The sequence below is a fragment of the Sceloporus occidentalis genome, unplaced genomic scaffold (assembly GCF_023333645.1).
Source record: "Sceloporus occidentalis isolate IW3139 unplaced genomic scaffold, rSceOcc1.0.p SCAF_5, whole genome shotgun sequence".
Lineage (NCBI taxonomy): Eukaryota > Metazoa > Chordata > Lepidosauria > Squamata > Phrynosomatidae > Sceloporus > Sceloporus occidentalis.
Genome location: NW_028316985.1, coordinates 41146816 through 41161451, shown reverse-complemented (window position 1 = coordinate 41161451; position 14636 = coordinate 41146816). Strand labels below are relative to the sequence as shown.

Sequence of the window (14636 nt, the reverse complement as noted above, 5' to 3'; positions counted from 1 at the left end):
TCCATGTGTGTAGGTTTTCTGTATAATGTGTGGCCCAACCCTTGGTTCGGTTTGCAAATGGCCAGGACATCCAAGAATGGCAATGTTCCTTCCTTTTCTTTTTTCTTTTCTTTTTTCCTGCCAGACCCAGAAAAATTAACATAAGGGAAAACAAACAATTACCCAAAGGGAAGGTATTTTTACCATACATCAAAGGAGCCACAGACAGAATAGGGAAACTAGTGAGAAAACACAACTTCCAAATGGTCTACAAACCGACCAAAAAAATCCAGCAAATGTTGCGCTCAGCGAAGGACAGGAGAGACCGTTTCATGGCCGCAGGAGTTTACTACATACTGTGCAGCAGTGAACAGGTCTACAAAGGGATCATCAAATGTAGTGTTCAAACACAAATCAAGGAACACGAGAGAAATTGCAGACTGGGTCAGCCAGAAAAATCAGCAGTAGCAGAACATGTTATAAACCATCCTGAGCATAAAATGCTGTTTGAAAACACTGAAATTCTGGACCGTGCCAACAACTATCAGGTCAGAATGCACCTGGACAACTTCAACAAGAAAGAATAAACCCTTAAAGTAAACAAAGTTTGGCTACCAGTCCTGAAAAACACCAAAATCAAGACCCAGCAAATGGAAATGAAAACCACCCAGTGTCAGGGGGGTTTCCCAGCAGACAATGGATCATTAATTAAATAGACACCCGGAGACCTTGCTAACAACAGAACAATACGCACATTAACATGCAAAGTGCCTGCAGGCATGTGCCCCATCCATGCCTATGGTGCTTGGATATGCACAAGCCTCCATTTTCACAGGGAGGGGAATCTGGAACAGATCCACCGCAAAAAGAGAGGGCCAACTGTATATTGAATCCTTAATTGATCTTCTTCATCCTTCACTGGAGTCTTCAAGAACCTTCCCCTGGAAGTTGACAGCAGTAAGTCTCTCACTTGATCATTAGGTGAAATTTCTATACAGCAGAGAATAGGTAAGTTTTAACTCAAGAGCTGGTGAAAGATTAAGGACAAATCTAGTTTTGTATAAAATGCTCACTGCATGTTATTTTGACTGTTGTAAGCCTTCTACATAAAAGCCAATAGATGCTTTAATTCAAATTAATTTGGGTAGGTGACGACTAATATGAATAGCAATCAAACACACTTACCTGTAACAGAGCACCCAAAGCAGATGCCATGGCCGCCATGGAAAGGCATACTGCACCAAATAACAAATCTAAACAGATAAATATGTACAAAGATTATGTAAGCATTTGAATATATAATTGATTGAAAAGTTTAAGATTTATTTCTCTGCCATTAATAAATCAAACATAGTTATTAGGATTTGCTTCTGAGAATTACCAGAGTGTTTCATTAGTTAAAGACGGACCTCAGTCTGGGAGACAAATCTAAACCTCACATCTCACACCAATTCTAAAACAGGCTGTAGCCCTACTTTTCCTAGGAGAGCATCTGAAGGGTCACAATCAAGACTCTGTCACCCAAGGACAGAGTCAGAGAGGTCTGCTGTAAGAAAGATCTAATTGCAGATCTTCAGGATTAGAGATGCAGCATGGTGCATTGCAGAAGGGTGGAGCCAAAGGATCCAAAATATCTCCCACTCTCTAACCCCAGGGAATAATTTTCCTCCTCTTGCTTGCAAAGAGAAGGAATCAGACACCCCTTCCCAGATTGACTTGAATTATTTTTATCTGTTATTTTCTTACTTCTGCCCTGAAAGCAAGGGCCTAGTAGGGTTTTGGAGATATTGGAGGTCCAACATAACACCAAATCTTCAGGTAAAATTATCTGGAGGTTGTTCAAATTGTACACTCAACTGCAAAGCACAGGTGCAAGATACATTTTCATTTCATTTTATTTAGAGTATTTATACCTCACTCTTCTGCCACAAAAGACATACATAGTGTGAAAAAGTAGGCCGTACCTTAACTCTGATATCTACAATGAATTGATCAACTATGGGGTCAAACAGACTGGCAGCTTGGAGCAACCAGAGGCCTCTCCAGCCCTGATCAACAGGGTTGCAGTCCCAAGACCAGCCACTGCCACAGTCCAGAATGGACCGCTAGCATGGAGCAGTTTTTACCCACTCCTTTTGTGACTGGCTTTGAGCCATGTTAGCTGGCCTCAGTGTGGCTTCTGGTCAATCCAAGGGCATATGTCATCTCCACACCATGCCCCCAGATTGGCCTGAAGGTGGCGCTTTTTACCCTCTGTTTCATGCCTATGTAACGTACACTTCCTACAAAGGTGACAAATAGGAATGGCTATTCCAGCCACTTAGTTTGGACAGGTATCTCTACCCGGCTCCAAACTTTTGATGTATCTTAAGCAGTTTGTTTCTTTTTACTGTACACACACTTAACTGTGTGATAGGAATGTTCTTAATCCTTCTCTTCAAGATGCCCAACACAGCACGTTATGCATAAACGGGGAAATTCTAGACAATTTTATAGGAGGATCTAAACTTCATCCATCAAAACCATCAACTAATCCCACTTGTCTTAAAATAGATTGATCAATGGGCTGCTGCCTCACCAAAACAGGAATATTTTGCTCAAACATTCAGGCAACAAGCCTAAATGCTTTTTACATTTTCTTTAAAAAGCTAGGATACTTCTGTTTACTCTCAATTTTTAAAACACTGCATTTTCCCCTTTTCTTTCTTTTTCTTTCCATCATAATGTAGCCACTATTTTTATATTCTGGTTTAATATGACCATTGTAACACATACTCCAATCTCACTGGCATTCTTTTCTAGTTAACTCAACTGACATCTTAGGAACAGTGAGAAAAAATGGATCATTTTCTTTAAGAGATATAAACTGTGATATAAAACTTACTCATTCCCATAGAAACCCACGATAAACTTGCATCAGACAGTGTGAAATGAGGTTTAATGAGATCTTCTACTGTTACAGCAGCTAACGCATTGATGCTAGAAGATACTGTACTGAGGAATATAAAATAAAAGTACTGTAGTACAGATTTTGCATCCATATTGAGTAAGATATCACAAATATTTTAAAAATTTGGCAAAAAGGATGATCTGAGAAGCAGCAGAAACAAGAAAACCAGAACAAAGATAATCAGGAATGTGAAGTCGAAGGCTTTCATGGCCAGCATCAATAGTTTTTTGTGGGTTTTTCAGGCTATGTGGTCATGTTCTAGAAGAGTTTCTGCCTGATGTTTCACCAACATCTGTAACAACTATTGCCTCTGTTCAACCCACTGTTGAATATTCCAGTTCTGCTGTTCCTCTTTCCAAACTTCCATTGTAGTTTTGTTGTTCAGCAGTCCTTCTCTTTGTCAGTTAAGTCTCAAAGCTGCTACAAGATTTCTTTGCAGACTGATTTTCCAGACTAACATGGCTATGTCTTTGAATTCTATCAATAATCATAACTAAAATCCATCACAACTACCCAAACCCACAATAAATAGGTCAAATGAGATGTTGGCATTTACTATGAAGTCCATTCTAGACCATGGAGTCAAGAGGCATCCAGAAATGAATTAACTGAAGATGCTGCCAAGCCTGGGTCATACAACCTAAAAATCCATTTATCATATTAGACCTCAGCTCCCCACACATACTGTTTTCCATAGCAAAGTATAGAAAACAAAGATCCAAAGAGTACTCCCTACCACTCTCAAGAATCTCAGTGAACAAGTGCAGACAGAGTAAGTATCCCTAATGTAATGACAATAAAATAATCTGCAGCAAACAACACAAACTTCAGTGGGAATATCTCTTTTGCTTGCTTCTAGAATATACATTAACCAATGCTGCATTCTCAGACCATAGGAAGAAGTCATCCTGTGATGGGATTTGCTCAAACACCACAGCAATTTACTGGTATCAAAGATAAAAACACTATGGTGGCTGAATATATTCAGGACAGAGTCTATTGTTGCAGAACTCACCTACCAAAGGTTTCCTTTCCAAAAGCATATCTGTCCATTTTATGATATCTTAAGAAGGTAGATGATTTTGCCCATCTGGCAAATTTCACCAGAAGGAAAGCTGGTAGAGAAAACAGCAAAAGCAGCCGCAGCCTGCAACCATTTTTGGTTGCAACATGCAGACCTCATAGCCCACAAGAATGGAATTAATAGTTGATGTGCCTGAATAAAGTTGTTTTATTCATGTTAATGTTTACTCTCCTCTGCATGGACAGCATGTGCCAGGGGGAAGCAACCACGGCCTACGGGCTGCATGCGGCCCGCTGAGGCCTAGGATCCGGCCCCAGCCCGGCCCTGCTGCAGATTGCCACTGGGGCCTCTGGCCTCCGGCGCAAGCGCGCAGGGCCTTTGGCTTCCCGCGCAAGCGCATGGGGCCTGTGGCCGCCGGCGCAGGCACGCGGGGGCCTCTGGCCTCCAGCGCAAGTGCGGGGGGGCCTTTGCGCGCGGGGCAAGCAGCGGGCAAGTGGGGGCAAGAGGCGGGCAAGGGGGGGCAAGGAGGAGCAAGGGGGGGCAATTGTCTATAGAAGCCTCAGAAACATGCATTTATATTAACATTTTTTTAAAAACCAGCAGATTTTTTGCGTGGCCTCCATTTTTTTAATTAAAAAAGTGTCCTCCATTTTAAATTTTTGTCCTACATTTGTCCCGGTTTATTTATTTATTTAATTTATTTAATTATTTAATTATTATTTTTTTGCTTCGGCCCCTGAGTTGTCTGAGGGACAGCAACCTGGCCCCCAGGTCAAAAAGGTTGCCTACCCCTGGCATATGCCATTTCTACAGGACCAAATGGTGAAACAGAGAAACAGGACCAAATTGTGAAACTTGGGCGTGTTACAGACCACCCCTTAGGGACGGCCTGTAACCGGCCCTTTCCCCACCGGATCTGGGCCTCAGCTGCCAGAACGGCAGCCTCCAAAGCCTCGATCCGCCGCTTTCCAGGCCGCGGGGAAGTGGCAAAAGGCCGCTTCCTCGCGGCCTGGAAATGGGTGTCCTTGGGGCTTCATGCCCCAAGGACACCCGATGGTGGTGCGGAGGAGGAGAAAGGGGCCGCTCGGCCCCTTTCTCCTTTGCGTTGCTGGCGCAGCCATCTAAGGGCTGCGCCAGCGATGCAAACCACAGAAGGAGCTCTGTTTCAGAGCTCCTTCTCGCACCGCGGAAAGGGCGTTTCAGGCGCCCTCGCACGGCGATGTCACTACGATGTCACTACCGCGCCGCCTCGTTTGGAGGCGGCGCGGTGGTGACGTAGTCATGGTGGCCCCCGTGTGGAACGGGCACCGCCATTTGTACTGACTGGGTCTGTACTAGGGTTAGGGGCATCAAGAAGTGATGCCCCTTTCTAACCGTAGTACGGACCCAGTCCATACTATTACGCCCATTTGTAATGGACCTAAGATGTACATACACTACAGGAGAGAAACCTAGCTTGTACATTCATCTGGTTCATGTGATTTCCCCTCTCTAGAACGGATTGCAGAAGACATTTTAATGTCTTTGCGCTAAGCTCAATGTCCAGATGGTCATACAGAAATTCACTAATTCACTAGTATGAACTACTTCAGACCCTGAGATGATGGGCTACTTCATCACAATTCAAACTTACCTTAATGTCCCACTGTAAGTCCCAGCCACAAATAGTCCAGGAACTCCTGGATAATCTCCCAGAATCTCCAGTACCAAATAAGGCATGAGCTTTAAAAAAAATCCATCATTGGAGAAATATTATTTTTATTTTATTGTATCTTTTAAATGACTTCCACTGAGGGGGATCTAAGGCGCGTTACAGACCGCCCCTTTGGGGCGGCCTGTAGGCGCACCTTTCCCCGCCGGATCGGGGCCTCAGTGTCCAGAGCGGCAGCTGCTGAGGCCCCAATCCGCCACTTTCCAGGCTGTGGGGAAGCGGCAAAAGGCCCCTTCCCCACAGCCTGGAAAGGGGTGTCCTTGGGGCTTCAAGCCCCAAGGACACCCCGCGGCGGTGGGGAGAAGGAGAAAAGGGCCGTTTGGCCCCTTTTTCCTTTGGTCCGCTGGGCGCAGCCGTCTGAAGGCTGCGCCCAGCGGACCAAACCAGGAAGGAGCTCCGAAACGGAGCTCCTTCCGGGGTTGCGGAAAGGGCGCCCTGGGCGCCCTGCCGCAACCCCAATACGTCACAACCGCGCCGTCTCGTTTGGAGGCGGCACGGTCGTCACGTATCGATGGCGGTGGCCGTGTGGAATGGCCGCTGCCATTTTGTGCACGCACAGTGTGTACTAGGATTAGGGTGGTGCGGAAGCACCGCCCTGTCTTAACCCTAGTACGCGCTCCGCGCATACTTTTAAGCCCATCTGTAACGGGCCTAAGTTTAGCCACAGCTAAGTCAGCATAACATTTAACATACATATACAGATCTATTTCAATAGGACAGCAAACCAGGGTAGCAAAAATCCTCTAATTGTTAAAGCCCACTTGTTAATCTAACTATAGATTACTCTAACACAGACTATGGAATACTTTTAAAAACACAGGTCCAAAACACATAGCAGAAATAATCTAGTTTGAGACTCCTTTAACTGCCCTGGCTCAATGTTAGGGAATTCCGGGAACTGTAGTTTTGTGTGACATTTATATTTCTCTGTCAGAGAGCTCAAGTGCTACAATAAACAATTCCCAGGATTCCCTAGCACTGAGCCAGGGCAGTTAAAGTAAAAGTAAAACTACAGCAGAGTAGAACCATAGAACCATAGAACTGTAGAGTTGGAAGAGACCGCAAGGGCCATCCAGTCCAACCCCCCCTGCCATGCAGGAATTCTCAATCAAGCCATACCCGACAGATGGCCACCCAGCCCCTGTTTAAAGACTTCCAAGGAAGGAGAATCCACAACACTCCGAGGGAGTGTGTTCCACTGTTGAACAGCCCTTACTGGGAAGTTCCTCCTTTTTCTGCAGCTTGCATCCATTGTTCCGGGTCCTAGTCTCTGGAGCAGCAGAAACCAAGTTTGCTCCCTCCTCCATATGACATCCCTTCAAATATTTAAACAGGGCTAACATATCACCTCTTAACTTTCTCCAGGCTAAACATACGCAGTTCCCTAAGTAGTTCCTCATAGGGCATGGTTTCAGACCCTTCACCATTTTAGTCACCCTCCTTTGGATATGCTCCAGTTTCTCAACATCCTTTTTGAATTGTGGTGCCCAGAACTGGATAAAGTATTCCAGGTGGGATCTGACCAAAGCTGAATACAGTGGCACTATTACTTTCCTTGGTCTAGGCACTATACGTCTATTGATACAGCCTAAAATTGCATTGGCCTTTTTAGCTGCTGCATCACACTGTTGACTCATGTTCAACTTGTGGTCTACTTGGACTCCCAGATCCCTTTCACATGTTAGTCTCATTCAGCCAGGTGTCCCCCATCCTATATCTATGCATTTCATTTTCTTCCCTAAGTGCAGTACCTTACATTTCTCCATGTTGAATTTCATTTTGTTAGCTTTGGCCCACCTTTCCAATTTATTCAGGTCATTTTGAATTTTGATCCTGTCCTCTGGAGTATTAGTTACTCCTCCTAATTTTGTGTCCTCTGCAAATTTGATGAGTATGAACCCAATTCTGTCATCCAAGTCATTGATGTTGAATAACACTGGGCCCAGGACAGAGCCTTGTGGGACCCCACTGGTCACTTCTCTCCAGGATGAGAAGGAGCCATTGTTGAGCACCCTTTGGGTTCAGCTAGTCAACCAATTACAAATCCATGTAACAGTTACCTTGTCTAGTCCACATTTTACAAGCTTGTTTGCAAGAATATCATGGGAAACTTTGTCAAAGGCCTTACTGAAATCAAGATATACTATATCCCCAGCATTTCCTTCATCTACCAAGCTGGTTATTTTATCAAAGAAAGAGATAAAATTTGTCTGGCATAACTTGTTTCTCTGAAATCCATGTTGACTTTTTGTGATTATAGAATTGCCTTCGAGATGTTCACAGACTCTCTGTTTAATTATCTGCTCTACTATCTTTCCTGGTATTGATGTCAGACTCGGTGGACGATAATTGTTGGGATCCTCTTTTTTCCTGTTTTTGAAGATAGAGATAATGTCTGCCCTTCTCCTGTTCTCCAGGAGTTCTCAAAGATTATTGTCAATGGCTCCAATATTATATTTGCCAGTTCTTTTAATATCCTTGGATGTAGATCATCTGATCCTGGAGACCTATATTCATTTAGATTAACCAGGTATCCCTGTACTATCTAGTTAATTATTTTGTGCTGAATTCCCCCTATTCTGCTCCATTTTCCTCAGGTTGAGCACCCTTTTCCTTTACTGAGAACACTGAGGCAAAGAAGGTGTTGAGTAGTTTTGCCTTCTCTCTGTCCCCTGTTAGCTATCTTCTCTGTGCAGTGGCCCTACCATTTCGTCATTCTTCCTTTTGCTGTGGACATACCCCAAAAAGCCTTTTTTATTGCTCTTAACCTCTTTAGCAAGCCTGAGTTCATTCTGTATATTAGTTTTTCTGACTTCACCTCTACATTTGCTTGCTATTTGTTTGAATTCCTTTTTGGTGATTTCCCCCTTTTCCCTATAATAAAGCAGTGGGTAGCATAACAAGTTTCTGTGTTAGAGAAGTCAAGAACAGATCTATATAGTGGCTGTTTAAACATAAGGGCTCATACCAAAGAAGGTACCTGAGGTCTATACCATGAAAGGATAAATGAATAATTACAGTATCAGCATTTGGAATTATGCGTGGAGGTTAATAACTAGACTGAGCTATATAGCAAAGACAGATGAAAAAGGACAGAAGCAATATGCTTCCTACTGACAACTGTCAGAAAACATTTTCCACAGGTAGCAGATTCTAAAAGAACTTCAAAGACAGTCACACATAGTAGGCAATCTATGAGATTACCAAAATGACAATGACAATGGGAAGGAATTTGCCTAATAGAAAGAAGAGCAGTCAGCATATATGAAGTTAGTGACCTGATGAGCCAGCCTGCTCATCAGAAGGCAAGGTGACTGAAAAAATACTCCAAAGTTACAAAAGGCACCTTCAATTTTATGAATATCAAAGGGTAAAATCATTTTTATTACTCTAATGGAGATATAAAAAGGGAAGGGACGTGGGCAATTAGAGATGCCGAAAATGGTGTCATGGGCAGTTTACAGACCACCCCAAAAGGGTGGCCTGCCGCCGCCTCCGTTTCCGCCGCTGGGAAGCCTCACCCTCCAAACGGGAGGTTTCCCATCAGCAGAAAAAGAAGCCACAAAAAGCGGCTTCTTTTTCTAGTGTCCTTGTGATGCCGCAAGGCACCAATGGCACACTTGTGATGTCACAAGTGTGCCGGGATGTGTGGACACTGGGCGTCCGTCACATCAAAATGGCGGCGCCTGTATGTACAGGGCGCCGCCATTTTCTGCCCCCAGTACGTACTAGGGTTAGCCTAGTACGTACTAGGGTTAGGGAGCGTGTAAATGGTGCACGCTCCCTAACCTTTTTGCCACCGCTGCCACCATACTACAAAGTGCAGGTATGTAACGCGCCTTGGTTAACTTACTTTAGGTGGGGAAAAATTGCCTATTCTTACAGGGGTTAATATACTCCATCAGGTAAATTTGATGGGGGGAAACCCTCATAAACACAAACTATTTCTCCCTACAGAATATTTATTTGAAATTTATGCTCTCTCTTCAGAAATAAGGAGGTCCTTTCTTTTTTATGTTATTATAGCTAAACTTTGTTTCAGGTAAAGTATCAGACTTCTTTGGTTGTGATAGTCATTGACCAACATCCAAGGAGTCTCCTTCCTTGGAGGTCTTTAAACAGAGGCTGGATGGCCATCTGTTGGGTATGGTTTGATTGAGAGTTCCTGCATGGCACAGGGTTGGACTGGATGTGGTCTCTTTCAACTCTAGAATTCTATGATTCTATGATCCTCTGAGTAATATATGCAAGCTTAAGTCCATCATAACACTTGAATATGTACTTTTTTATTATTACAAAGATTTTTATTCTCTTCCTCTTTTTGCGAGGACTCAAGCCCTCCCCCACCAAAAATCCTCATTGTTTTGCTGGGATATTTCCCCCCATTGGCTATTCCATAGCTGATAGAGAGAGGAAATCAGAGGCTGTCTTCCCTTAACCAGATGCAGACCAATGACATAATCTGCTATGAACTCTTAAGGACCCTAGCAGATCTGGACAAGAGATGTCCTTAGTCTACATCTGACTATGGGAACACAGGAAGACACTTCTCTGATCTCCTCCATTCTCCACCAGCAATGGAACAACTGGAGGGGGTTGCTATTGCAGCAAAATGGTGACTCCTGGGCATAGTGACAGGGGAACAATATCATAATTAGCATGCAGAACACTTATGCCACATTCAAAAATGTAGACTGTAGAATATCAGCCAAAGTAAATTAATGTTGGCGCAGTACAGACTGCCAAAAAACGGCGGCCTGCCAACACCTGTTTTTCCTCTGGAGGGACGCCGCAGCCACCAAACCATGCGGCTTCCCTCTGGCAGAAAAGGAACCCAAAAAAGTGGGTTCTTTTAAAGCCGCAGGGGTGGTGTAACAAATGCGCCATTGGTGCACTCGCTACGTAAGCGGCACGCGGCAATGTGGGGACACAGCGCAGAGCTTACGTGACAATGGCAGTGCCCATGCATACAGGGTGCCACCATTATTATGCTGCCACCACGTACTAGAGTTGTGGAGTGTGCGGTCGCTCCACCGCTGTGCACCCCTAGTACATGACCAGGCCGACGCAAAGCACCAGTCTGGACCGTGCCTATGTTACTCCTGATTAAAGAATCTTTTAATATCTATTTAGAAGTAAGATTTCCTTAAGACTGAATCAGTTGTATGGAAGGTGTAAAACAGCAGTTCAGATCTAAATTCATTTTACTTATTTTACATGTGATTAATACTAAACCTGGTCTGGGGCTGACACAAATTTTGCTGTCCATGGGTCACAATCTTTGTATATAGAGTACATTGAGAGCCCACTCATCACTGCAGAAGAGAGAGTTATCCAGAGTCCCACAAGATTTAGATACAGAGAGCTGTAAGAAAAATTAAGAACATTAAAAGAGCTTTGTTCTTGGTGAAGATGTATGAAAACAAAACAGTATTGCCACTACTCCACTAAGACAACATAATGAATTCTTGCACATTAAGCAGTGAAACTGAACTAACATGCAAACAGATGGACTTCTCTGCTCAAAAGGAATGCTTGCGGTCTTTATTTCGTATTAAAAATATTATCAGATATAGGTCATCATGATGATTGCACTACTGAACCATGAAAAACAGAATGCTTACTGTAAGTATTGTTCATTGAACAATCACTATGTATTCACATATGTGGGCTCTGCACCTGTGGAGGATATTATTTGAAATATTCTAGAGCTTCAAAGATGGAAACCTCATCCTGCCCTCAGTAAATATGCCACTGATGTGGCTTTTATCCTGCTTGGTTCCAATAGAGCAGCCAAATAACAAACCAGAGCCCACAACTGTGGGAAAGGAGACGAGGTTGTACAAATGCACAGATGACTACGCAAATAACCATAATCATGGGGAAGCAACCTGTTCTTCTTCGTGGTTTCAGTGCATCACCCATGCAAGTAACAAGACAGCTTACTGGAAATGAGACACACATTATTTGTATACAACTACTTTTGTAAAGCTGTACAGAAGAGAACAGTACGTCCAGTCAGTCAGTAACAGTGGATAAATACAAATATGGGTGGACCAGTCCATGTTGCATGTTAACATAGGTTTCACCAGAAGCACATCATGCAATAATGCTATGAGCTAAACAACTACTCCAGCTGAAGTAACAGTCTATACATAGAGCTTTGGTAAACTGCTTACTAAGATGTTTAGATGAAATATGGAGACTGACAACAGACAAAGAAATCAGAGGAATGAGGCAGATTCCAGTACAAATGAACTATGAAGCATAGTGGCCTTAGCCATCACAGTACTATAAGAACAAACTGACTTACAGTTACAAATATGTAACCTGTCCTTCTTCCTCGTGCTCTGTGACTCACACAACTGGGAAACTAGCAAGCTACACACACAAGGAAGTGGGAATGCCATGCCAGAAACATATAAATTTAACAGTTCACCCATAAGAATTTATTAAACATAAAGCAACACTGCCCTCACTGAGAGCTCATTAGAGGTACAGTCACCCCTCCGATTTCATGTGGGATCTGTTCCGGACCCCACCCCACCCCCACCCCACAAAAATGGAAATTTACCGATATTGGCTTGAATGGTGGCACGGCCCCGCGGGCACAGGAATACACCTTATTCTAAGTCCCTCTATTTGCCCCTTGTGAGTAAGCGAGGGACACGGATCCGAAGTCCACACAAACAGAGGGACAACTTTATTTTCAACACTGTAAACAAGTTAAGTCCATTACTGGTAAGAAGCCAAACCAAGCAGAGGCAAGACCAGATAAATCCAAAAACAAATCAGGTCATCACTGCAAATCAGAATTGTGCCAACAGCCAAGGGAAAATACAGAAGAATCATTGTATACATTAGTCAAGTCAAGAAAATCATAGAATCATAGAATCGTAGAGTTGGAAGAGAACACAAGGGCCATCCAGTCCAACCCCCTGCCATGCAGGAAATCTCAATCAAAGCATACCCAACAGATGGCCATCCAGCCTCTGCTTAAAGACCTCCAAAGAAGAAAACTCCACTACACTCCAAGGGAGTGTATTCCACTGTCGAACAGCCCTTACTGTCAGGAAGTTCCTCCTAATGTTGAGGTAGAATCTCTTTTCCTGTAGCTTGCATCCATCGTTACGGGTCCTAGTCTCTGGAGAGCAGAAAACAAGCTTGCTCCCTCCTCCATATGAATTCCCTTCAAATATTTAAATACAGCTATCATATCACCTCTTAACCTTCTCTTCTCCAGGCTAAACATACCCAACTCCCTAAGTCGTTCCTCATAGGACATGGTTTCCAGACCCTTCACCATTTTAGTCCCTCTCCTTTGGACACGCTCCAGTTTTTCAATGTCCTTTTTGAATTGTAGTGCCTAGAACTGGACACAATATTCCCGGTGGGGCCTGACCAAAGCAGAATACAGTGGCACTATTATTTCTCTTCATCTAGACACTATACGTTTATTGATGCAGCCTAAAATTGTTCAACTTGTGGTCTACTTGGAATCCTAGATCCCTTTCACATGTAGTCTCGTTCAGCCAGGTGTCCCCCATCCTATATCTGTGCATTTCATTTTTCCACCCTAAGTGCAGTACCTTACATTTCTCTGTGTTGAATTTCATTTTGTTAGCTTTGGCCCAGCTTTCTAGTCTATTCAGGTCGTTTTGAATTTTGATCCTGTCTTCTGGAGTATTAGCTATTCCTCCTAATTTGGTGTCATCTGCAAATTTGATGAGTATGAACCCAATTCTGTCATCCAAGTCATAGATAAAGATGTTGAATAGCACTGGGCCCAGGACAGAGCCTTGTGGGACCCCACTGGTCACTTCTCTCCAGGATGTTAAGTGTCCTGAGAGAAAAAATCACTTGAGAGGTTTCTACATGTTGCTATGCCAGCCAACAAAAATGAACTGAGGTAAATGAATGGGAACCAAAAAGGATAGAGGTGGGGGTGTCCAGAGCTACCGCCAAAAATCCTGCCTAGATATTCTAGAAGGTTTCAAAGATGAGTGAGTCACAGAGAAGAAAAAATATTTTAATAAGAATAACATTCTATGCTATGGAAATATGTGCAGTTGCTATGTTTTAGTAACTATACAATAAAGCAAAGTGTATTTTGCAAAGAACAAATTGTGCCAAATGGCAAAAAATGTGATCACTTTAATTGAGCATGAAAACAGGTTTCCATACATGAACTACCTTTCAAGATCAAGATGTTCAAAGTATAATAAAACCATTAAACTATCATGTGTAATTGAAACAGACATCAAACATTTTCAAACATATATGCAGTCCATTACTACACATGAGAATTTACTGTCACCAGAATATCAAATTTACAATATGTGGACTTACAGTTTTCCATGAAGTCGAGTTCTACAAGCAACATATCGCTGAACCTGAGACTGATTTACTCCATATATGCCAAGCCAAGTGAAAGTGCCACCAACAACAACAGTCCAGAAAGTATGCCTTTGCAGAGGATTAGGATCAAAACTAAAAGACAAAACATATTCAAAGAAGTCAAAGTTCAGGAAAGAAAAAAAATTGAACCTATGAAGAAATTTCTATTCTTCCCCACAGACATCAAGCAATCTGTCCTTCAGAGAGCATCTCCTGGTATCAGATTGTGTCTTCAAACCAATCCCAATACTCTAGGAACATTTCTGGCTTTGCCTATATCATGTTACAACAATATTCAGCTTTCTTTTGCTGTAGAACTGCTACAAAAACCTCCTTAGTGTTTAAAAACATAAAAAGTTAACCTCAGTAATGATAAGAGAAATAAACTAAAAAGGTTAAAAGATAACACAAAATAAGAAATAAGAAATCGAGTCCTTGCTCCACATCCAGGATACCTCCCAAAATAGGAGTGGATCACATTTCCTTTCTTCCACCAGGAAAAATAGAAATACACTGATAAGTTCAAAAATCCTTGTCTGGTTGGCAGTCAGACAATCTGAAATGAACAAAATTTA

At 42.9% G+C, this 14636-nt stretch overlaps 1 protein-coding gene across 5 annotated transcripts in view; it reads right to left on the bottom strand.

Moving 5' to 3' along the window:
- LOC149312057 (sodium-coupled monocarboxylate transporter 1-like) overlaps window positions 1-14636 on the bottom strand; it is a 104941-nt gene that overhangs the window by 75889 nt on the left and 14416 nt on the right. For 3 of the 5 annotated variants that reach the window (XM_089523863.1, XM_089523860.1, XM_089523861.1), the window contains exons 6-10: window positions 14014-14154; window positions 10900-11029; window positions 5587-5675; window positions 2864-2973; window positions 1165-1232 (exon numbers count right to left, since the gene is read on the bottom strand). In XM_089523863.1, the coding sequence (XP_089379989.1) occupies window positions 1165-1232; window positions 2864-2973; window positions 5587-5675; window positions 10900-11029; window positions 14014-14154 (538 nt within the window). The remainder of the gene's footprint in view (window positions 1-1164; window positions 1233-2863; window positions 2974-5586; window positions 5676-10899; window positions 11030-14013; window positions 14155-14636) is intronic. The other 2 variants (XM_089523864.1, XM_089523865.1) reach the window with 2 other exon arrangements.